General features: G+C 40.8%; 1 protein-coding gene across 2 annotated transcripts in view; it reads left to right on the top strand.

The window, feature by feature from the left end:
• LOC129767387 (putative transcription factor SOX-15) overlaps positions 1-23,210 on the top strand; it is a 174,049-nt gene that overhangs the window by 54,190 nt on the left and 96,649 nt on the right. For both annotated transcript variants that reach the window (XM_055768248.1, XM_055768247.1), the window contains exon 2: positions 16,791-17,443. In XM_055768248.1, the coding sequence (XP_055624223.1) occupies positions 16,791-17,443 (653 nt within the window). The remainder of the gene's footprint in view (positions 1-16,790; positions 17,444-23,210) is intronic.

Genomic DNA, 23,210 nt, shown 5'->3' with positions numbered 1-23,210 from the left:
TCACACTCATCACACTCAATTCTTAAACCTATCTTATATCTAATATGTATTTACATTTCATCTTATTCTTAAGAAGGGATCCGATCTCTCACAAAGGAAAAGGAAAAGGAAAAACTAAGGGTATAAGGACAATCACACACGAAGATCGATAGCTTTAAGGAATACATATATTTGGGACATGTAATCAAGGTCTAACCGAGCCAACACGTCTCTCACCGGCACATTGGGCTGCCTTCCTCGGGCCCGAAGGGTGACTACTAAATTCGATCTGGCGACAAGATACAGCTCGCACGACCAAACAACGTGCTCGATGTCGTGGTAACCTTGGCCACAAACACAAAGATTGTTGTCGGCAAGATTAATACGAAAGAGTAGCGCATCTAACGAACAGTGATTGGACATGAGTCGGGAGAAGGTGCGAATAAAGTCCCGGCTCAAGTCCAGACTTTTGAACCATGGTTTGAGGCTAACCTTAGGGATAATCGAGTGGAGCCACCGGCCCAATTCATCTTCGTTCCATTTGCGTTGCCAGTTAACTATGGTATTTTTGCGGACTAAAGAATAAAATTCATTGAAGGCGATTTGACGCTGATAAATATCGCCTTCAATTGCACCTACCTTTGCTAATGAGTCAGCCCTCTCATTACCCAGAATTGAGCAATGTGAAGGGACCCAGACAAAGGTAATGACATAACAGCGTCTGGATAAAGCACTCAAAATTTCTCGTATTCTCTCAAGGAAGTACGGCGAGTGCTTTTCCGGCCTCACTGAACGAATAGCTTCGACAGAGCTAAGACTATCCGTTACAATGTAATAGTGTTCAACAGGTCGTGAGGCGACGCTGTCCAGCGCCCAGTGTATCGCTGCCAATTCAGCAATATACACTGAGCAAGGATTCTGAAGACTGTGTGAGGTGCTAAAAAATTCGTTGAACACTCCAAATCCTGTGGACTCATTCATAGAGGACCCATCAGTAAAGTACATATTATCACAATTGATATCCCCATACTTTGCATCGAAGATCGTTGGAACGATCCTCGATCGAAGATAATCTGATGTTCCATGGATATCCTGCTTCATGGACAGATCAAAATGCACAGAGGAATTGATGTAGTCAGGAAAACAAACACGGTTGGGAATATACGAAGAAGGATCAACCTGCATGGAGACGAATTCATGATATGAGCTCATGAATCCAGAATGAAAATTTAGCTCGATCAGCTGCTCAAAATTTCCGATCACCAATGGGTTCATAACCTTACACCGGATGAGGAACCGAAGAGATAATAAATTGAAGCGATCTTTTAGTGGGAGTAGGCCTGCCAAAACCTCGAGACTCATGGTATGCGTTGAGGGCATACATCCCAACGCGATACGGAGACAAAGATACTGAATTCGCTCGAGTTTAATGAGGTGTGTTTTGGCAGCTGATTGAAAACAGAAACTGCCATACTCCATCACTGAGAGAATAGTTGTTCGATACAACATTATAAGATCTTCGGGATGGGCTCCCCACCAGGTGCCGGTAATTGTACGGAGAAAGTTTATTCTTTGTTGACATTTTTTACTCAGATACCTAATATGGGCCCCCCAAGTACATTTAGAGTCGAACCAGACCCCAAGATACTTGAATGACATAGCATGAGTGATCGGTTTACCCAAAAGTTGAAGCTTTGGTTTTGCTGGTTTATGCTTCCTAGAAAAAACCACCATCTCTGTTTTCTCCGTGGAGAATTCGATCCCTAGCCCAATGGCCCAGGTTGAAAAATTGTTCAAAGTATCTTGTAAGGATTCTTGCAGGTCGGATTCGTTTGATCCTACGACAGACACCACTCCATCATCTGCAAGTTGTCTTAGGCTGCAATTTTGTGTAAGGCAATTGTCAATGTCGCTTACGTAGAAGTTGTACAAAAGGGGGCTTAAACATGAGCCCTGGGGGAGTCCCATGTAAGAGACCCGACTTACTGCCGAATCTCCGTGAGAAAAGTTCAAATGTTTCTCACAAAGCAAGTTATATAACATATTATTCAATAGAGGCGGCAGACCCCGAGATTGTAATTTGTCTGACAAAACCTCTATTGAAACAGAATCAAAGGCCCCCTTTATGTCCAAGAATACTGAAGCCATTTGTTTTTTTTCGGCGTAAGCCAGTTGAATTTCTGAAGAAAGCAACGCAAGACAATCATTCGTCCCCTTGCCCCTGCGGAACCCATATTGTGTATCTGAGAGTAGGCCATTCGTTTCAACCCATCGATCAAGGCGAAACAAGATAATTTTCTCCAACAATTTCCGTATACAAGACAGCATTGCTATTGGGCGGTACGAATTGAAGTCGGACGCGGGTTTTCCGGGTTTTTGAATAGCTATAACTCGTACTTGTCTCCAATCATCTGGAACAATATTATGCTCCAGAAACCGATTGAATAAGTTCAACAAGCGATGTTTCGCCACATCAGGGAGATTTTTCAGCAAGTTGAACTTAATTCTATCCGATCCCGGAGCAGAATTGTTACATGAAAGGAGAGCAAGAGAGAATTCTACCATCGAAAACTCGGAATCAAGATCGCACCTATCTTGTGGTATATCTCGAATAATTCTTTGCACTGGAGCGGAATCGGGACAAACCTTTCGTGCAAAATTAAAAATCCATCGATGTGAATATTCCTCGCTTTCATTGGATGAAGAGCGATTTCTCATGTTTCGAGCCACTTTCCATAATTTTTTCATTGACGTTTCTCGTGACAAACCTCCCACGAAATTTCGCCAATAAGCACGTTTTTTCCCTTTGATCAAGTTTTTAAATTGATTTTCAAGGTCCAAATACTTCTGAAAATTTTCAGGGGTTCCACGTTTCCGAAAAGCTTTAAATGCATTCGATTTATCTCCATAAAGCTTGGAACACTGGCCATCCCACCATGGATTGGGAGGCCTTCGACGAATAGTGGAACCTGGGATGGGTTTCGTTTGAGCGCGAACCGCGCTGTCATATATCAAACGAGAAATGAAGTTATACTCCTCCAATGGAGGCAAACCATCTCTGGAATTGATGGCTAGAGCAATCGCGTCCGCATATTTTTTCCAGTCAATGTGTCTTGTGAGGTCGTATGCCATGTTTATTGATTCAGAAGAATTCAACCCATTGGTGATAGAAATTTTGATTGGCAAGTGGTCACTACCGTTGGGATCCTGGATTACATTCCACTTGCAATCTAACGATAGTGAATTCGAGCAAAGCGAGAGGTCAAGAGCACTTGGTTTAGCAGGAGGTTTAGGTACACGTGTTGTTTCCCCAGTGTTCAAAACGGTCATATTGAAGCTGTTACAAAGGTCATATATCAACGATGAACGATTGTCGTCGTACTGTTCCCCCCAGGCAGTTCCGTGAGAGTTGAAGTCTCCCAAGATTAATCGTGGCTCAGGAAGGAGTGAGCACATGTCAACAAGTTGCTTGCGGCTAACCGCAGCTCTCGAAGGCCAATACAAGCTGACTATACAGAGGTCTTTGCCTCTGATGTTTGCATGACAAGCAACAGCTTCGATCCCTCCAGTAGGTGGAAGGTCAATTCTAAAAAATGAGTGACACTTATTGATCCCCAATAGTACCCCTCCGTATCTGTCATCACGGTCCAAGCGTATTATATTAAAATCGTGGAAAAAGAGATCATTTTGAGAAGAGAGCCAGGTTTCGGATAGAGCAAAAACATCACAATTGAGTTTATGAATTAGAAATTTGAATGTATCCAATTTAGGGATAAGACTACGACAATTCCACTGTAAAACAGTGATATCTCCGACCTCTCTATTTAAATTAGACATCAAGAGAGATAATCATTGCAAGGAGGGGCCATGTTTGCATCAATTGCTGCAAAATTGTCTTTAGTACTGGAAGCATTGCGGTGACAATGGTTCTGATGGAGTCGGAAACATTAAAACACGTGAAGATTTGATCCACAAGGTCAGACAACTTTATAAATCCCGATTGGGAAGTTGAACTTGACGGAAAAACAGGGACAGTTGGGGTTTTTGGTGTCCCCTCGAGTGCTGGGTCGTTCGAAGGTGAACTATTACCACGGAGGCCAGGAGGGACCTGATTTTGCTTATCCGCTGCACTCGATTTTTTGGGCAAGCTAACAGGGGGTATCACCGGAGGGACTTGTCCTTGAACTTTGGGAGTGGTCACATTTTTGCGCCGGGGATTCCCTTGAGAAATAAACGGCGTGCCCCCGTTAGCTGTATCCGCTTCCATTTCGTCAACTGGCAACGTAGCGAAGACATTGTGTGTATTGATTGGTTGTTGTTCTTGAGCCAGTGGAGAAGCGCCCTTCAAAATTTCTGCGAAAGTGCGTTTAGAGCGTTCCCTCAAAGAGCGCTTCTGTTTCTCCCAGCGAGCCTTGTATGTTTCACAAGCTGAGAGCACGTGTGGGGATCCCCCGCAATATGGACACTCATGCTCAGTCGCACTGCAGGATTTCCCCTCATGTTGTTCTCCGCAAGTGGCACATCGTTCTTTATTGGCACAATAAGCAGCCGTGTGACCAACTGACTTGCACTTTAGACAAGTCATTGGCTTTGGAATAAAAAGTCGCACGGCTAACCTCAATTTATCTACCATCACGTAGTCAGGGAGAGCTGAACCAGCGAAGGTGACTCGAAACGAGTTGGACGGCGTAAATTTCTTTTCTTCTCCTTCATGGGAGACTGTTCCGAGCTGGCGGCAACCCAAGATCTTAACAGTCGTCGAGGGCAGTTTTTTAAAACGGCCGGTACCTTCACTCGTAATGTATTCGCACGTCAAGCCCGTTTCGGTTATCACACCCTCAATTTCGACTATGTGAGAGGGTATGTAGACCCGATACTCAATTGTAAAATGCTGATCGACAACAATCTTGTTTGCATCTTTTCGATCATTCACGACAACTCGCAATTTGTTTGGTCTAACCTTCGAAATTTCCGAAACGGAGGTATACCTTGCCAGATCTTTCGCGATCTGCATGACTCTCAACGCCTTTCCATTTGGCTTAGGCCTGAAGAAAACAACCCAGGGACCAGTTCCGGGCGCATCTTCTGGATAGACCTTTACACGGGGAGTGGGAATAACAGGGGGGGAAGGCGAGGACGGGGATTGAGAGTGGGAAGGCGAAGGTTGAGAAGGAGCGGGAAGAACAGAGGGAGAAGACGAGGTTGAAGGTAGAGTGGGATCGTTAAGGGCAGATGGGAGATTTGCTAGTTTTTTGGAGGGAGGCTTGGTAGGGTTAGCTGACTCGTCCCCAGAAGAAGTATCTTCCGTATTTGGAACACGTTTGAGTGACTTTTTTTTATCCGTTAGGAGGGAACTAGAGTCAGAGACCTCCATATCCGAAGGTCCCCCACTCTCTGCCATTTTAAATTTTCACTTATATTCTAAGTATTTTTTTTAAACAATATTTCACAATAAAATAATTCACAAAAACAAAAAAAAAAAAACTTATAATTATTAAATATTTTCTCTCAGTATATTCAATCTTATTCACCTATGAACGCACTCCAGTGCAGATGAACGGGAGCGTGCTGAAAGCTCGTTGGTGGTGGGAATGTGCCTACGACACCACTACACACAGTCGTCGGTGAAAGCTTACCCGCACTGTCACTGTTGGCACGATGACTCGGCGAAATCTCCAATGTCGGCGAAGCAGCGACAAAACAAAAACCAATGCTTGGCTTTCCGAGGATGAAAGCCTTTATCCACTTGCAGGCAGGGCACTTCACTCACTATCCAGATAGTGAAATGAACTCTTCAGCGGCAAAAAAACAACAATCACGCGGTAACCGATAACGGAACTTGGACGCGACTTTCCTTCGTCTGGTTACTTCGGGCAATCGGCGAAGAATGATGAAGGTTCTCATTGTTATCGAGTAATTTTTTGGGATATTTTTCGTTACGTGAGTATTTTATCATCACTTTTCTTCCAGTTTATCGAATCAGCGGAGAAGTTTTCTCATTGATGAAAAAAAAACTAATCAAGACGGATACTCAACAAACAGTTAGCTTTGAAACAATTTGATTATCTCCTCCTTCTTTTTTAACAGAGGCCACCTAGAAGAGAGGTTTTTAAAACGTAATCCGCATTTGTCATTCCGAACAATGGAAGCTATTTTAGACATGAGAAATTACAACCCCTCTACGTGATTTCAGTCTAGCACTTTTTTTTATCATTTTCAAGGCCTATCGGAAGACCTTCAAAACTTATCGAGCACATAAACGTGAATTTTCAGTTAGTGTCCATCTTTCCCGTCAAGATGCCGGGTAAGTTCATTTTGCAAAGTTTCTACCTCAAAAACAAATTTTATTATAAAATGAGACCTAATTCTCACTATCAATTTTTGCGAGATAGCCATATAATTTTTGTGAAATTCAAGAAAAATCAACGTTTACTTAAGGTGTCCGTCTTTACCACCCTTACCCTAATTGTGGAAATTTCTTCAGCTCATGGTGCAATAGTTTTGAATTACAATGAATAATATATTTCGGGCAAATGTAATGTTACAAATGTAATGCACCAGGCAAACGTATGTCGTCCGACTCTCGCTAAAGCTCGGTCGGACCTTGTTAAAAGATCGTATCCTATGTTTCAAATTAACCAGGAATCAGTGGAACACAGGTCTACCCGGATCGCGTAACTTAGCGGCATGGGCCGCCTCGATTTCTTAACCTCGTTGAATGGAGACAGACTTCGCCCCCATTACATTCATCTCAGAATAAATTTCGGAAAAGAAAAAAATGTAATTATTCTATACACAGGTGACAATATTGACAGATGATTGTTTACAGAATAGATCTTTAATTGATCTAATCTAAATAGCTTTAAATACTTATTAATGGACGTGGGAGCGGAAAGTGTACAATACAAATTATTAGCATATCTATTACTAATTGTGGCTCCTAGGATCTTTCCACGGTCATCCAGATAGCAGATATTCACCGCCAAAATATAGCATCTAGTTAAACATAAATATTTGTACACACAAAATTTAATCACAACGATAAACGATGTAAATAATATAAACATGAACGGAACTTGTCGTTCCATGCCAAGTGTGTGTGACGTCCGGACGCATTCGCACGTAGTGAGCGATAAGAGAAGGCCCACCAGAATTGACTTGTTGACAACAGAGCTCCTCACGGCTTCTTATCGCGTACCCACATGTGAACGGCACCCACACATAGGTATATTGTCGTCGCCGTGCAGTTGTAACTCACCGTTTGACGGCGTCGAGCTTATCTGCGATTGGAGACGCCACCTCACTTAGTACTATGTTTATTGCTTTTGGCCACAATCGTACGAATAAATCTGTTACGCCTTGAAATCGGAGTTCTTGATCGTCATCAACGGTTTTGTGGACGTTTTAATTAACTTCAAAAGCTTCTCAAAATTATAGTGTGTTGATGGTCACAATCATAAAAAAATCAAAAAATCATAAAATTGCTAACCCCCTCCGGTGCAATCGGAAGCAAAGCCGCAATCGTTGCTCGCAATTGTTCCCAATTACATATGCATGAGAATTTTCCATCAATTTCTCGGCTCGGAACAAACCTCACGGGTGGTCCCCATTCGAAAGCATCATTGATATACAAAATAGAAAAAACACACCAACAAGAGTCAATAATAGCTCGGCGGGATGCCTGTTGTACATTAATAGCCTGGAACCTCCCGTTAGCAGCCTGTCGACATACCCTTCTAATTAAAAACATTAAGCGCGGGAAAAAAGGCCTGAATTTGATTGCGATTTCGTGTGTTTTTTCCGATCGGGGAAAATTGATTTCTTCTTACAGTTCCCTGCTCAAAATGGCGTCTGGTTTCCTACATCCTGAGCTGAGGTCAGAAGGTTATTCCAAGATTTGCGCGAACAATGGTGCTTGCCGGAGATTCGACATATGTTCGATTTGTTGAATTCTGTGATGTGCCCAAATCTGCGATTACAAGAGGGGATCGTATAACGTTCGGGAAAAAAACAAGCTGCACTTCAAGAAATCAACAGCCGTCATTTACAAACCGTCGAATGCCTGTTGACAAACGGCGGTGGTAAGCATCCGAGTTCCAGGTGGAGAAACACTACTCGAAACGCGCGACGGGTTGCAACCGTCGAGAGCCAAACAAGTTTGCACATAGATTAGAGGGTAACAATTCACTGTGGCGGCGCGACGGCTGGAATTAGTTTCTTATCAGTGCGGGAAATAGTTGAGTTGAAACGTTATATTGACACCCTAATCCTAATTTATCTACTGATAATAGTTTTTCGAGTCATCAAATCGTCATTTTTGCAACACTGACCCAGTTTGGTCGGCTACCGCCGCTGACCTTGCATTTAGATAGCTCCGCTTTTTCTGCAGGCTTGTTTATAATCGCCATATGCCCGTTTTCCAGCATAATGCCGCCATAACACAACAAAAACAATCGGTATGCTCTTGAACTTGAAATGATTCTCCGAGTGCATGTTTCCCATTGAGAAGTTTTATATTTTTGTATTTTAAACAATGTCTTTTCCAGTATTCCCACCATGTCTCCCCGGTCCCACAGCTTATATGACAATGGTTCCAAAACGAAGAGGGAGGCGACACCGTACCAACTTTCCTCCAAATACCTTCATTTCCATTGAAGCCAGCAGACTTCTCGGAGGATCGCTGACGACTTTATGGTAGAAGGGGAAAGAAAAATTAATCTACATTTTATTTTGTTTGCGAAACAATCTGAACTGCTAAGACAAACACAGAAACTCAACGGTCCCAACGGGGATCGGTGGAATGCTAGCTGGCCTAGGGTTGGGGCGGTGCATCTGAAACAGACAACAATACCAATTCTTTCCAATGTGTGGACCTGCCGATCGGTACTCGGCGCGGGGGGTTTCTCAGCTGTGACAACAGCTGATTCCGTTCCGCCATAGATCCAACCCGCACGCATTCGATCTTCTGAGTATTTCCCAGGAATTTGTTGTGCATTGGAGGTGTGTAGTGGTAAATCGCACCGGATCTTGATGACATCACCTGATTGAAACAAATATGGTGCGAATCCTATTGTTAGAATATCCAACCCCCGGCTGGAGTTTCCGGGGTAGGGAGGGCGCTGAAGCTCGCACGTGAATCAAATGAAACGGTTGTTTGCGTAAAACACAGCGTGTTGAATTATTCTCAGATCTATAAGAAGTGATTCTTGCAGAACGCCTCCGGTAGCCGTGTGAGTGTTCGACTTCTCACGAAGTCAGAACGATGTTTTGATTGGCTTTTTTTTTGTCGTGAAACATGTGAATGAAAGCAGCAGCCACACAGAGCGTCAGCATCAAATGAATGAACGACGGAATGAATAGGAAATGATCAACTTAATTCACTCGTAAATACACATGCTCGATCTAGGAGCGGGAGTAAAACCTGAGACCGGTATGAGGCCACATGTTTCTACACAATAGCAATGGCGCGAAGTGCACATCGAAAACCGCTTCTGTTCGTTTGGAGCGATTACAATAGAATAATCAATTGTTTCGGTCGCGTTTGGGTAAGTTGTGTTGCGATTCGTCCTTGACAAAGAATGTCGGCCGGATGTGGGAGTTACTACGAGTTGAATAACCCGAAGTATGTTCAGAGATATGTTGCGAAGCTATTGTGGATTTCAGTCAGCATTTCAACTTATATATCTTGATCCTTGAAGAGCAAATCTTTCGATCATCTTGATGTTATGGTTATGTAACAGGTACTTCTCCAACTATTCTTAATGGGAAAATTCGTATTGAAATAAACATTCGTGTTATATATTTCAATATCTATTACAAAAGTTTTATTTGTGAGATTTTGATTTTAAAGTACGACAATGTCGGAACCATGGTTGCAGTGTTCTGCAGCAGGCAATATGGATTTCATATCAATTCACAAACATAATTTTTATTATATAAAATGTGTTACATATATCGGTTAGGCCTAGGATAAAACATTAGATGTAATTTTTCATGTAGAACCACATGCAGATTAAATTTTATATATTACTTTTCTGAAATGTATCCAATTAAATGCAATTTATTCTATTAAATGCTCCCCAAATTATTAAATTACTATAAATTTTCATAAATTAATTTCTTCATTTTAGTGAATTCGAGATGGTACCACTATACATCAATTCCTGATTACATTGATTTCCTGACAAAAATCGCGAAAGAAATAAGAGCAACGGAAATAACCGCAGAGAAAAAAAAACTAATATCCAAAAAGCCTACTAGAAATTGATTTATACCTCATGGGTATAGATTCCACACGAAAAAAAAACGCAATGTTTGCATTAACCTATCATTTCCAAAAACAGCTACATGTTCAAACAAAAATACGTGTAAGTGTGGCAATTTCTTCAGATCATGGTATAATAGATTTGAACTGCAATTAATTATATTTTAAAACAAAAATTAACCGGGCAAACGTAATGCATCAGGCAAAAGTATGCCGAAAAGGATCGTATCCTATGTTTCAAACTAACCTGTCCACCAGGGAAAACATGTTTACTAGTGAGAGATCGCCGCTTCCGACGGCGGGTCGGCGGCCAACTCGGTTCGTGGCACCTCGACGGGTTGGGGGCGTCTCGGATTCTTATCCTTGGTAGATGGAGACCTAGCCCCCATTACATTGGTGCCAAAATAAAATTCATTGCGAAAAAATAAATTGATTATAAAAATTGCGCTGTTTTCCTTGTGGCATTTATAACCATGATGTAGTTTCCGCGTCAGAATATTTCTAGTAGACCCATGTGATATTTCGTTTTTTTCTCTGAGGTTATTTCTGTTGCTCTTATTTCTTTCGCGATTTTTCCGTTCACGCAAACTTTGATAGAGGTTTTCCAATTTTTTTTAATATGATATTGACATGTTTTGAGATACAGTGTCGGACAAAACATTAAAACCACTGCTCAAGCAAAAAAAGAAAGTGACAAAACTTCGAGAAAAAATAATCGAATCCAATGCTTCAGTCCATTTATAATAATTTATTTGCATTGTCCGAAAAAAATTCCCTTTGCTCCATCAGCCGCCGCTGAACTGTCCGGGAACTCACGGACAAGTTCAGTTCGTCCCAGATCTTTTCGAGGCCTTGAAAGGATCTTTTTTGGAAGCTCGCTTTATGGCAGAGTCAGCCTTTGCGGTCGTTTTCCTTGGGCGTCCAGTCTTTTCTAATCGTTCTAAGTACTCTACGATTTCGCGTTGGCTGCTGCATGTCTTGAACATTTTGCGGATTACCATCCGCTGTGGTTCCGTGCAATTATTCGCACCCCATTTTCCGTTGACTGCAACTAAAATTCGAGAATTAAAACCTTACATACTTCTTGTTCACATGATAAATACTTACCTGGATCCGAAAACCACAAAATACAACCAAGAAACAATCAATTTTCTTCAAAAATCGGTCGAAGCAACACTCGAAACAGCCGAAACGAGGAACTAGTCCTAAATTTAGTCGCACTGGTTTTCAACTTTTGACAGCTATCAGTGCGTCTTTCCAAAACGGGTTGCTTTGATTGCGTTAAGGTGAAGGTGAAAGCTAGCCACAAATCGCTGCCACAAAGGCGCTCATTTCTTTCATCTCCCTCCCTCAGCCCTCGCCCGTAAATTAATAATTTTGCGAAACAGTGTGAAGAAAATGATCGTTTTCGCACACTTCCCACCAAGTAATATTAACCAAACTCTAATCGGAAAAGTATTACATTCAATCAAAATGCCTCGGCCAACGAAGAGAAGGGTTAAGGCTCTCCAACGTGAATATGTGAAAACAATACGATCAACGAAGGAAAATATTAAGGAATTATCAATATCGAGTTACTATGCGGAAGAACTTGTTAATACCAAAAAAGCCCCAATTCGCATGTGTTATAAATTTGCTCCATGCAGAGGAGGGAGACGGAAATGTTAAATGAACTATTTATTCAGCTCCGTATACAATGGCTTATATTCATTCCAGAGTGAGATAACAAAATAATAATTGTACAGAAGAAATAATCTCGTTTTGTTAAGAAATAATAACCGAAACACTTGAATGAAACAATTTCATAGTCCTAAGTCAATAATGCGGTCGTCTCTCGGACACCACCTACTACGATATTTTTTTGAAATCAATAACATATCAAGAATTTTGTTTTGCTTTAAGATATTCTCTTAAAATAATCAGTCATAGAATGTCTTTGGTCTCCTAAAATTTCGTATTCATTTTTTAATGTATTGTCTAAAGACGTTTTATTTAAAATGAAGTTCCATATTTCTCTTTAAGATAGATATAAATACTTTCAATTTGCAGTGGAGTTATCAATAGTTAAACGAGTAGTTCAAAAGTCTGGCAAGCATAAAAACCGCAACAATTTTAGCGTGAGATCCAAAAATCAAACGGTATGAAAACTGACGCGATGTATCATTCAATCGAGTTTCCACCTCGGATTTGAAGTTTCGAACAAAATTGCAACAAGGTATGCAACATTTTTACTTCTAACACACTATTGATCCTCTGAATTGATTTTGCTCTCGGACTTCTTTTCGAGCAAAACCATTGTATGTGACATCAGCATTAAGAAAGACTGTTGACTGCCCGCTGCCCGGTGAAGTGAGACTGCAATATAAATTGATTGATTGACTTTTTTCTATAATAGTAGCTTTAAAATTTCAAGTTCATTCGTCTGAATCCTCGAAAAATAGCATTTGGTAAATTGACAAAAGTGGATCATGATATGCTACTGCTGCCCTTTCGATGTAAACTGCTGCTCAATAGATTGACGGATTTTGATTAAAACTACTAGTTTCCACGCACGAGTCATTAATTGTAGCCAAAACAGTTTTTTTTATTAATGCTATTTTTAATTTACGGCCATTCAGGAATGAACTTTAATGCAGTTCATCTATACTGTTGTGTTTCTCCAAGATCAGCCTTTCATTTTTCGATTTACACCATCACAGTATCGTAAATTTTCAACCTTTAAAAGGAATTTAGACTCCTGCATTTCACATAAATCTACTAGACTTTTAAGAAAACTTTACACTTCACTTTTAAAAAATACTCCTTCCCTTTTATGTTGTTCTAATAAAATCATCAAAGTTACCCGCAACTTTAGTTGCAGATACATCACTGCCGTTCTACGCATAGTTGTCCCATGTTCCAAAATCAGCCACTGAGAAAAACACAATCAAAGTTTTCTAGCATATTTGTCTACCAGAAGCTTTAAGCATTTCAGTTTGGAAATACACCGGGTTTTTTTATAAGCAGTAAACTATTGTTTAATGAAATTCGGAAAGTTCCCCCCACTTGAATCAATCAAGCTTGATTACCGTTTAAAAATACATGGTGGGACAATTATGCCTAGAATAACAACATGGAACAATTGAACTTAATGTTGTTTTTTTGGAACAAACAATAAGTTGTTTGGTGTTTTCCGAAAGATTATGCATAAAAACATCGTTTTATGAAGAAGGGAGTGATCTAGAACACCTCTGCAGAATATAAATCTCATTGTTATTAGGCATTCGCTAACACGTGTTCTGTTAAACTGTTTTTTTATTTGTTTGAGAATTAGTTCGTTTTTCCAAACCAGAAATGAGTGTATTAGCCCTGCTGAAAGCGTGAGATAAAATTCTTGCACCTGAACCGATTCATTTATTGTGGGTCCACAAAAATACATGTTGATACAGTTATGCTTAGAATATCAACATGGAACAATTCAGCTTGATGTTGTTTTTTTTTTGAAAAGCTGGGTTTAATAAGTACTTTTTTATGGTTTTCTTGAAGATTAGGCATAAGAACATCGTTTGATGAAAAATAGTGAAAATTGTCAAAAAGTAACATGGGACAACTATGCGTAGAACAGCAGATCATCTCTTCCAACAAAGCCATCTCTCGAAATGATGGTGCTTGTTGCTTTGTTTTGAGTACATCTATTACGAAACGTGTGATTAGATTTCATGCAACATTTTTGAGTATAGCGCATATCTTGTATTTTTCAATTCACGAAAATGATTGATCACCTTACCAAATATCAATCAAAGGAAAACGTTGGAGTGAAATTTTGTTCTATCCTGCGAAACCCAATCAAGCCGGGCTGTATTTAAGCATTCAAAATACAGTAGAACTCCGATCATCCGCGGAATAGTCGGGCTAGCTCATCGTGAATCACGAAAATCGAGGATAATGCAATAATGGACTAAAAATGAGTTCCAAACTCCAAAAAAAAGATATTATTTCAGCATGAAAACTTATATTTTGTCGATACATAAATTATTAAGCTATTCATCTACAGAATCATATACACCAGTGGTCAGATTATCCATGACCAAAACAAAAATACATAAGCCCATCATTCACTGACAAATTCCGGGAAGGCATATAGATTTACTATGGAACTCGCTGTCGCGAATAATCCGCACCGCGGATCATCTGCTCACAAATAATAGGGATTCTACTGTACTTTTCATCGCGCGAATGTTATGCACTGCGCTTCCACGACCCGGCTAAGGATGATCGAAGCGATTTGTCCGTTTTGGTCGTACAGATTACCGTCTGAGCATAGCCACAAAACCTACAAGAAAATCATGATCCGCGGTAATTTGAAATCGATTACTCGCATTCGCTCATGGGATCGCGTTCGTTACGCTCGTGACATGCTATCAGAAATCAGGGCTTCTGGTTAGTTTACTCGCTTCCGAGGCGCCCAGTCTGGTAGCTGCCGTGGCAAAGAAACACCCACCATCATGGCCCCCACCATGAGCACCTTCGGTCGGCCATGTGGCGGTGGTTGAAATCACTGTCGCCTGCATAGTGGGAGTTGATAACAGAACAGCAAAAACATGACGTACCCTGTAGAGCCTCGGCTGGGGCAAAATGTCTAGTTTTTTTTTTCTCTCTCTCCCTATCTCTGCCTCCACTGTTTGTTTTTACAATCGCTTATAATTCATTCCCTCATGCCTAGGAAGCCATAGAGTGTTGCGATATGCCACATGGGCCCAGGTAAGTACCAATCAAATTGAGTCCGACTTCGTTTATTGGACTTCGATTTGACTGGCAGCGATGAGGAATGAGTCTTCGATAATAAACTGTCGCTTTGGATTGCATCATCGTATGTCAAAATTCGATTGCCTCGGATGATGTACGAGAAGTTCGATGATCACAACATGATAAAAAAGCACAGGAGTGTGAACAATTTCGTATCAGCATCACATATTTCGCGATTGGTAGAGTTCCGGTGGTGCCGGCAAATTCTATTGAACGACCGCTCCGAGAGCATATCGACTGGAGGGAACAAAAAGTGGTGCCTCTTGTATCGGCTAATGTCGATCATCAAAATGCCTCGGAAAAGGACTCGCTGTAGTGCCGCCACCGACGAGTGTGTTTTGATCAAGCTTCTGGCGAGGGAAAAAAGGGCGATCAGCGCAGAGTAAAAAGGAAACATGGTTCGCTCCTTCTTTCGCCGATGGGTTCTTACAGACGCCATTTTTTGGCACACGCGCAGCATATTAATTAGTTGCAGCTTTGGGTAGAGGCAATGCTAACGACGACATCGAATGCCATCGAACATCGATGATCAATTTTAACCGCGCGACGAAGGGACCAGAGATGAAGGCTTCTCCATTAATTCGCTTCCCAAGTTCGCACACAATGCAAGCAAACTATTAGTGTACAACCCTGTGTTGCTTTCCGAAGAAAAAAAAAATATGATGGAACGATTTTATTACAGTACCATCACTTCAAACCGAACGCAGTTGCAGTTTAACCAAACAAAAAGAAGTGTACGGGCCAACGACTTACTTATCAGTGTTTACGATGCGATGGACTCCGAAGAATTCGAGAGCAAATAATTCAACGTGCTGCAGCTCCCCGCCGGCTCCAGTGCCCTCGAAAGCTCGCTTCCAGTAGAGCCATCAGTGTGACTTATGATGATAGTGATGATTAATATCTGTAGTTCCCCATTCCTCATCGTCGGTAATGTCGGAAAACCTGCTCGACGTGAAGAAAGCACGTTGCTATCGGAGTGTCCAATCGAAAACCAATCTCGTCCAATTGATTTCCCTCGATCGGAGAAGGGCTTAAGGCAGCTGTATGACTACAGGTTGACGTTAGATAGCAACTTAAGATTCTGTTTACGTAGTATGTAATTGATGTTGTGTCATCTTTATCACCTGTTGTTATCTCTACGCTGCGATATTAAAACATATGTCCGTACATTTTGGCTACTGTTGTACAGCGTGCGGTGATAATATGTTACACAAGTAGTGGTGTTATCTTCGGAAAAGATTACATGATTTTGTTACGTCAGTATTAGAGTGAGTTGAAAACTATACTTTTGAATCGGTTCATTAAGCGAAACGTCGTTTTGGGCACTGAATGCAGTTTAATTTGAAACCTTTGACCACTGTCTCCACTTGCATTGCCACGCCAAACCGGTAATCTAATCTTATCTCTCTGCGAAAGTACAAAGTTCTGTTCATTTTGGCGCTTCTTGTAAATATTTAGATTCTGTTGTACAACCGAGTCTTGTCAAATTCTTATCATACTCATCAACAACGTTCTCAAACCAACTATTGGATAAGCTGATATGCGTATCCACAGCAATGCACGTCATCACGATACCATGGTACTCCCATAAAATACATAACAGACGGACAAGCCAACGAGGAAGCCATAAAACTTGCTCGTGGTAAACGGCTCCCACACGACTTATCCCTGTTGCCTCCCAAGTGTTTTATAATATTTGTTTTGGCTCAGTTTGATTGGGTTAGGATTAAAACTATCATTCTGTTTACTGCTCCCTTTTCAGCTCACCCCAGCATCAGCAGTCGGCACAACAGCAGAGTTACCATAGGTCCTACGAGGATTACATTCACCCCCTGCAGCAACAGCAGCAGCAGCAACAACAACAACAACAACAACAGAACCAGCACAGTCAACAGAGCCAGCAGTCTCAATCACAGAACCCATCGGCCAGTTCGCCGCTGCCGGGGAGTATGCTCGCACCGCCGAGTCCCAGCATGCTCGGGTCGGGCGGCAGTAATGGTATGATGCCCTCGCCTCTCATGCAGTCCCACTCGCCCCTGCTTTCGTCGAATCCCTCGCTGCTAAACTCACAGTCCCCACTGCTTTCGAATTCGCCGCTGATGAGCCAGTATTCGCCCTATCAGGATGTCATTCCCACCATCCTGCCCCAGGACGAGCCGGGTGGATGGGGCGGCTACACGCTCGCTCCGGGCCCCTACCAGAGTGAGTTCTGCGCGTCCAACTATGGTGTGCTGCACCAGCGGCAGCAGTACGGAGCGCCTGGCAAGATGGGACCCCACGGGTCGCTAAAAAGTGCGAAAGAAGCGCGCATCCGACGGCCCATGAATGCGTTCATGGTGTGGGCCAAGGTGGAACGGAAGAAGCTCGCCGACGAGAACCCCGATCTTCACAATGCTGATCTCAGTAAAATGCTAGGTGAGTGGATTTTTTTTAAATGTTAAAATTCGATTAAATGCTAGAATTCGAGAGAAGGTACCTCTCAAAACAGGTTAATTTGTATACTGGCCTGTAAGATGCCCCAAAAAGAATTATCCAATACATCCAAGTGAATCAGAGATACTGTTTAGAATATGTTTGTGATTTTTGTGAAGCCACAGCATATCATAACTTGATGTTTCTAGATTTTAAATTTATTTTCGCGTACTTAGGAATTAGTTTTTGATGAAGCCAAATACAACACAAGCCTGATCAAGCCGCGTACTTGACGAAGTCATAGACTCATCTTGAAAAACAAACTGTTTTTTTTTTTCTTTAAGTGTTCATTAACACTAACAAAATTTCGATAAAAATATCTCGGTGCAACACAGGGTAGCTTCGATATAACTTACATTTCACTTTCAAAATTATACGTTGTATCGAAGCATAATAAAGAACTCAGATACGTAGCTTATATTACTTTGTTGTGTTGCTGTTTGGGTAAGGTTAATGAATAAATTCAACAGATGACGAAGCCAGCCTTTCTCATGATGTTTCCCTTCGTAGTGTTGATTAAAGCTTGATTTATTTAGAATCTGGAATCACAAAACCAGTTGTATTTCGGGATTGGTTGAAGGTACAAAACATGTTTTAGCATCAATATACAGATGATTTATAAAACATGTTTTGTACCTTCAACCAATCCCGAAATACAACTGGTTTTGTGGTTCCATAACTTGAAAACATTAAAAAAAAAAAATGTTCCTTTACACCTCGAAAATGTGTACATTATATCGAGTGACGTTATATCGAAGTTCCCCTGTATTGACTTTTACGCTTTCCGTCTGTCGAGAAAAAATATCTAAAAACCACTGGATTATAGAATTGAAAAATAGATGTTTAGCTTTGATCGTTCATATTTAATGAATCAGTCATTTTGAACTGTTTTGTCCCACTAATCTATTCAATGCAGATATGAATTAAATTAATGCATTCTTCTCAGATTAACGACATTATTATGGCATCATATTCTTTCATTAATTAAAAGCAATCAAATAAAACCGAAGTCTTCCGAGCTTGTTAAGGGGGGACCTCAGTCTGGAATATCGATAAATCGAATTTTTGTGCTTGTGCATTTTTGGGAAACTTATGCCCTCAGAAATGTTGTTCTAGAAGGATTTTTCGATATTTGATTTCGTTTGAAAGTTACAGTTTAAAGTATGATGTCACGTCAAGAGATATAGTAACGGGTGTTAAATAAAAAATGAAAATTTTTTCAATCAAATATAAAAAATTAATTTTTCTTTTCATCGATTTCAGTATTTTTTATTAATAACATAATGTATTTTCTTCAAAAAAATGTCAGTGAATGTTTGAGTAAGGGCCGTGGTCTGCTGTTCGACGCAACTTTGTCGCGATGCTCTCACAAGAACGTTGTACGGCACTTACGTCCATTTTCCAGATACAATTCCGGATTCTCGTAGTCAGTTGCTTCGTGTCCTTGGCCCTCCAATTGTTTTTATACACTAGGGCACTGAGTGAACCAAAGAAATCCTCTATTGGGCGGCACTGAGGCAAGTTTGTTGGGTTACGATCTTTCGGCACGAACGGTATCTTTTACTCCTCAAGATACGCCAGCGTCTTCTTGGTGTAATGGGAACACGCCTTGTCCGGCCAGAAGACGTACTTACCATCCGCGTGATGCTCGTTCAGAAACGGCAGCAGGATTTTATCGAGGCACTCTCTTCTCGATAGATTTTTTGGTTGATTGCCAGACCGCTCGGCTTAAACCAAGGCTTTGAAAGGCCCCGGTTGGAAATGGCGATGTACAACATAACCTTTTTTTCAAACTTGTGCTTGAACTTGTATTTCACTTCAGGCGGTGTGGATGACTTGTCGCTGGAGTAATAATTATCATTTCCTGGAATATGCGTTTTGGTCAGCGGAAAATAGCTTTTGTCGTCCAGAACGAAAGACGTCCCGCGGTATTTTTTGGTCATTCACCGACACTGTGATTTAACCGTATCAATCTGCTCCTCCGTGTACTCCGGCGACCTCGTCTTCTTCCTGCAGACGGTTCCTTCCATCTTGAGGTTCCGATGGATCAATACGTGGGAGCAGCCATATTTCCGACCGGCTGGTTGCGTCCTTGTTGTCTTTAACGATGTCTTCCTCTGCTTCGTCATTATCGTCACCGGACGACCACTTCCGACCTTCCGCTCTACGTTCAGGGAACCCAGGATACGATATACCGTACTGAGAGGTTCATTTTCTTCCTTAAAATGTGCCACCGTGAACTTTTTTCCTTGCTGAAAATGCGTTTCGTAGAACCGTACAATGCGTTCGCGGAGCACGTGCTGTTTCGACGCCATCTTTGCTTTGACTAAATTCAAACTAGCAAAACCAAACACGCCTACTGTTTCTAGGGAGCCCAAAGAGCAATTTTCTTGGAGAAAGAAAATTTTACGCTCTTTATTTGAGTTACTGAAAGGTATTGAAAAAATTCTCATTTTTTATTTAACACCCGTTATTGCTGTACGAATTTTTGAACGCGTATTTCTCGAAATCATGTTTATTCAACTGGTGGTATCAATATCTCAGGATCTACTCGACCGATTTGGCTGAATTTTTTTATCAGCATGTAGAAATGAATTATCTAAAGCGTTACATAGCCGTTTTTTGCTCATTTTTTCGATTTCTAAATAGCGATTATTCATTCATGAAAAATAACTAATTTTTAACAAAAATGGCCGTCATTTTGGCAATTTTTCGAATTTTCGAAAACCCCTATGTTACACTTTAGATATTGTCCTAAAGCTTCAGACTAATCATTTTAATTCGATCTGCGACACCCCGTTGCTTCAGAACCGATACCACCACCAAGGTACAGACGGAATCTACGAATCCAGCTGTCAACAGCGTAGTAATCATTATTCGTGTACTTAAAAAATGGAAAATACATTTTCAAATATATCTTAACACTAAACCTACCGATATTTCATGTATACCTATTCCTACCACAACGGGTCAAATGATCCATCTTTCAAATAACATTTATATTACTATGAATAACGAAAAATATATTATTTAGCACAATTAGGTAAGGAGTAAATATTGAAAATTACACTGATGTTTTTTTAAATAAAAGTAGTAAAGGCAAATGACTAAGCGATAATGTTATCTGAAAAGCCATTTTGTAAAAATTTCAAAAGGGGTTATTTGACCTCGCCGTGGTAGGTTTAGTGTTAAACAATAACAATAACAATAACTTAACAAATACTTCACATTGGGCCTGATCACGAATATCACGGGTTCCTTTCACGGTGAAAACGAAATAATTTGTATACAAGGTTGTATGCGCTTCATTTCGTTTTCATCGTGAAGTGCCGTTCGTGATTAGGCCCGTTAAGTGCGCTACATATACAGCGTCACCGTCACCGTCCCGGCAACTATTCTCTTGGACTTATTTTGCCGACGTCAAAGTTGCCGGTGATTGTGTATGTGAATGCTACCATACGATTCCGATGGAAGAATATTTGACATTTCATTCCTTCACGTTGACTTCACTGTGATGGGACGGTGTATGTGTAGCGCACTTTATTCCTAACATCCGAAAAAAAAAATCACGCAAATCCATTATTTTTCGACCTTCCAGACAGGGGTCCCTTCTTAAGTAAATTTCATACCGTCGAAGCTCTTGTATTTTGGGTTTTGCGATCGATTAATAGTAACGATAATTAAGTTTTGGTTCCGGCAATTTACGCAAAATTTACGTAGAAAGTTTTGGTGGCCTGCTACAGCTGCAGATGATTGATTCGTCATTCGTAAGAATGCAAGGCTGCCATGTCTCTACCTGCACAAATGGTAAAAAGTAGTTGAGTTACTTGGCAAATTCGGATAATTCATCTCCTGCATGTTCAACTGTTGGTTTCAAACACTCCCTTTTCAGACTTCCGTCGGATAGTTGCGATTTGCAATGTGATACCCAAATACATGTTACATGTCAAACCCAAAAAAATGTTTCGACGAAAACTATTCGCCGGCTAACTTTATATTCGGCGAAGTACTGCTCTGCAAGTGCAGGTCCTATTGAAGCAAAAGCATGATAATCTAACGAGACCAGGTCCGGAAAATACGGCAGGTGCGATAATGCTTCATAGTTAGGGGTTTTGATTGAATCCTCCACAACTTCAGCGATGTACGCCGGTTGTCATGCTGTAATATCACTTTACCGGTTACTGTAATATCGGGCCCATTCCGGTCTTTTCTTTATATCAGTTTTAATTTATCATTTGGTTTAGGGTTCTGTATTCACTGTTCCACCTGATTTTAGTAGCTCTTAATACACCATACCCTCGTGGTCCCACTATACATAGAGCATCATCTTTCGACCGAAACGATTTGGCTTTGCAGTGAATGGGTCGGCTTCACTAGGTCAAAACTGAATTTTTCGGCCGCTTTTTTTTGAATAAAACACAAAAGTGCGAATACCATGAATGCTCTTCGAGCGGAACGAGACTCGACATGTTTATTACGCTGAACAACTAAGTTACTTTGTTTTTTTTGCATATTTTTGAAGTTCAATGTCAAATCGAAAAGTGCATACCACCAAGATGCTGAACTATAGGTGTTTCGTTATTGACACTTTCAGGACATGACGTGAGACGAGTAGCGAGACGTAACTTTCAGAATTATTTACTTTTTGTTTGGGTTTGTGGTTATGATTTCAGTGTCAACTCGCTAAGGAAAATAATTGAAGGAAAAAATAAACAAATATATATTCGTGGAATATAGTGCACAACCTCCTTTTGCTCTAGCCAATTACTTGTAACGGCCCTTTCCGGATCTCCTTCCCGGTATATGCACAGCATTCTTCTCCTCCCTGAGCGAAATCAGTGGAGCCACAATCAGCGTTATTTTTGTCACCATCGCCGTAAGCTGATAGTACCCTTTCCCCGCCGATTTTGCTTGGAAAGAAAGGCGAAAAGATATACTAAACCATCCTTCTGCATTTGATTCGACAATAAAGCGCGAGCAGCTATTTTGCCAACGAATGCATTTGTCACCAAAAGATACGACTTGTTTTGTAAACAAATTTGTTTTTTCACGAGCAATGGCCGAACAGCAATTTTGACATTGCGGTCCACCTATAGTACAACGCCTTGCATACCACCACATCTAAAACATCAACCGGATAATTTCAATTCGCACACCTGGATTGAATGTATTCTAATATTATAAAAGTTAAAAAAACCTTTATTTAAGTTTTCACTACGCATGTTTTCTTCAATACAAGTATGTATGAAAGTTTCAGTTTCAGTTTCAACAAAGAAAATATCGCTTTAAATGGTGTGTACCTCAGCTCATATCGTATATTTACTGTATATAAAAGAGTAATACGTTTTTCCGCAAATTGTGAAAAGATATTAAACGAAAAATGTGTTTGATACTGTTTTCTTTATCACTTTATCACTGTACCTTATTATAATGACAAGTTATTATATATAGACAAGTAATGACAGCGCCACATTCCGCCACCAGACGTCGACTTTTCACATCTGTCAACACAGATTAGTTCGGGTTAATGGCATTGAGCTTCGTCTGTTCAATTTGTGAAGCGAAAATGGTAACGAATTTTCAGGAGGAATAAACACAATCAACTTTCTCTTATCAAATGTGTACTTTATTAATCAGCCATTCCATGTCAAACCGATGTGCTCCCGTGGCCGAGTGGTTAGCGTCCCACTCTATCATGCCGGGGGTTCGG

This window comes from Toxorhynchites rutilus, chromosome 2 (genome assembly GCF_029784135.1).
Source record: "Toxorhynchites rutilus septentrionalis strain SRP chromosome 2, ASM2978413v1, whole genome shotgun sequence".
Lineage (NCBI taxonomy): Eukaryota > Metazoa > Arthropoda > Insecta > Diptera > Culicidae > Toxorhynchites > Toxorhynchites rutilus.
The sequence above is the reverse complement of the archived record's forward strand: the minus strand, read 5'-3'. Positions and strand labels throughout refer to the sequence as shown.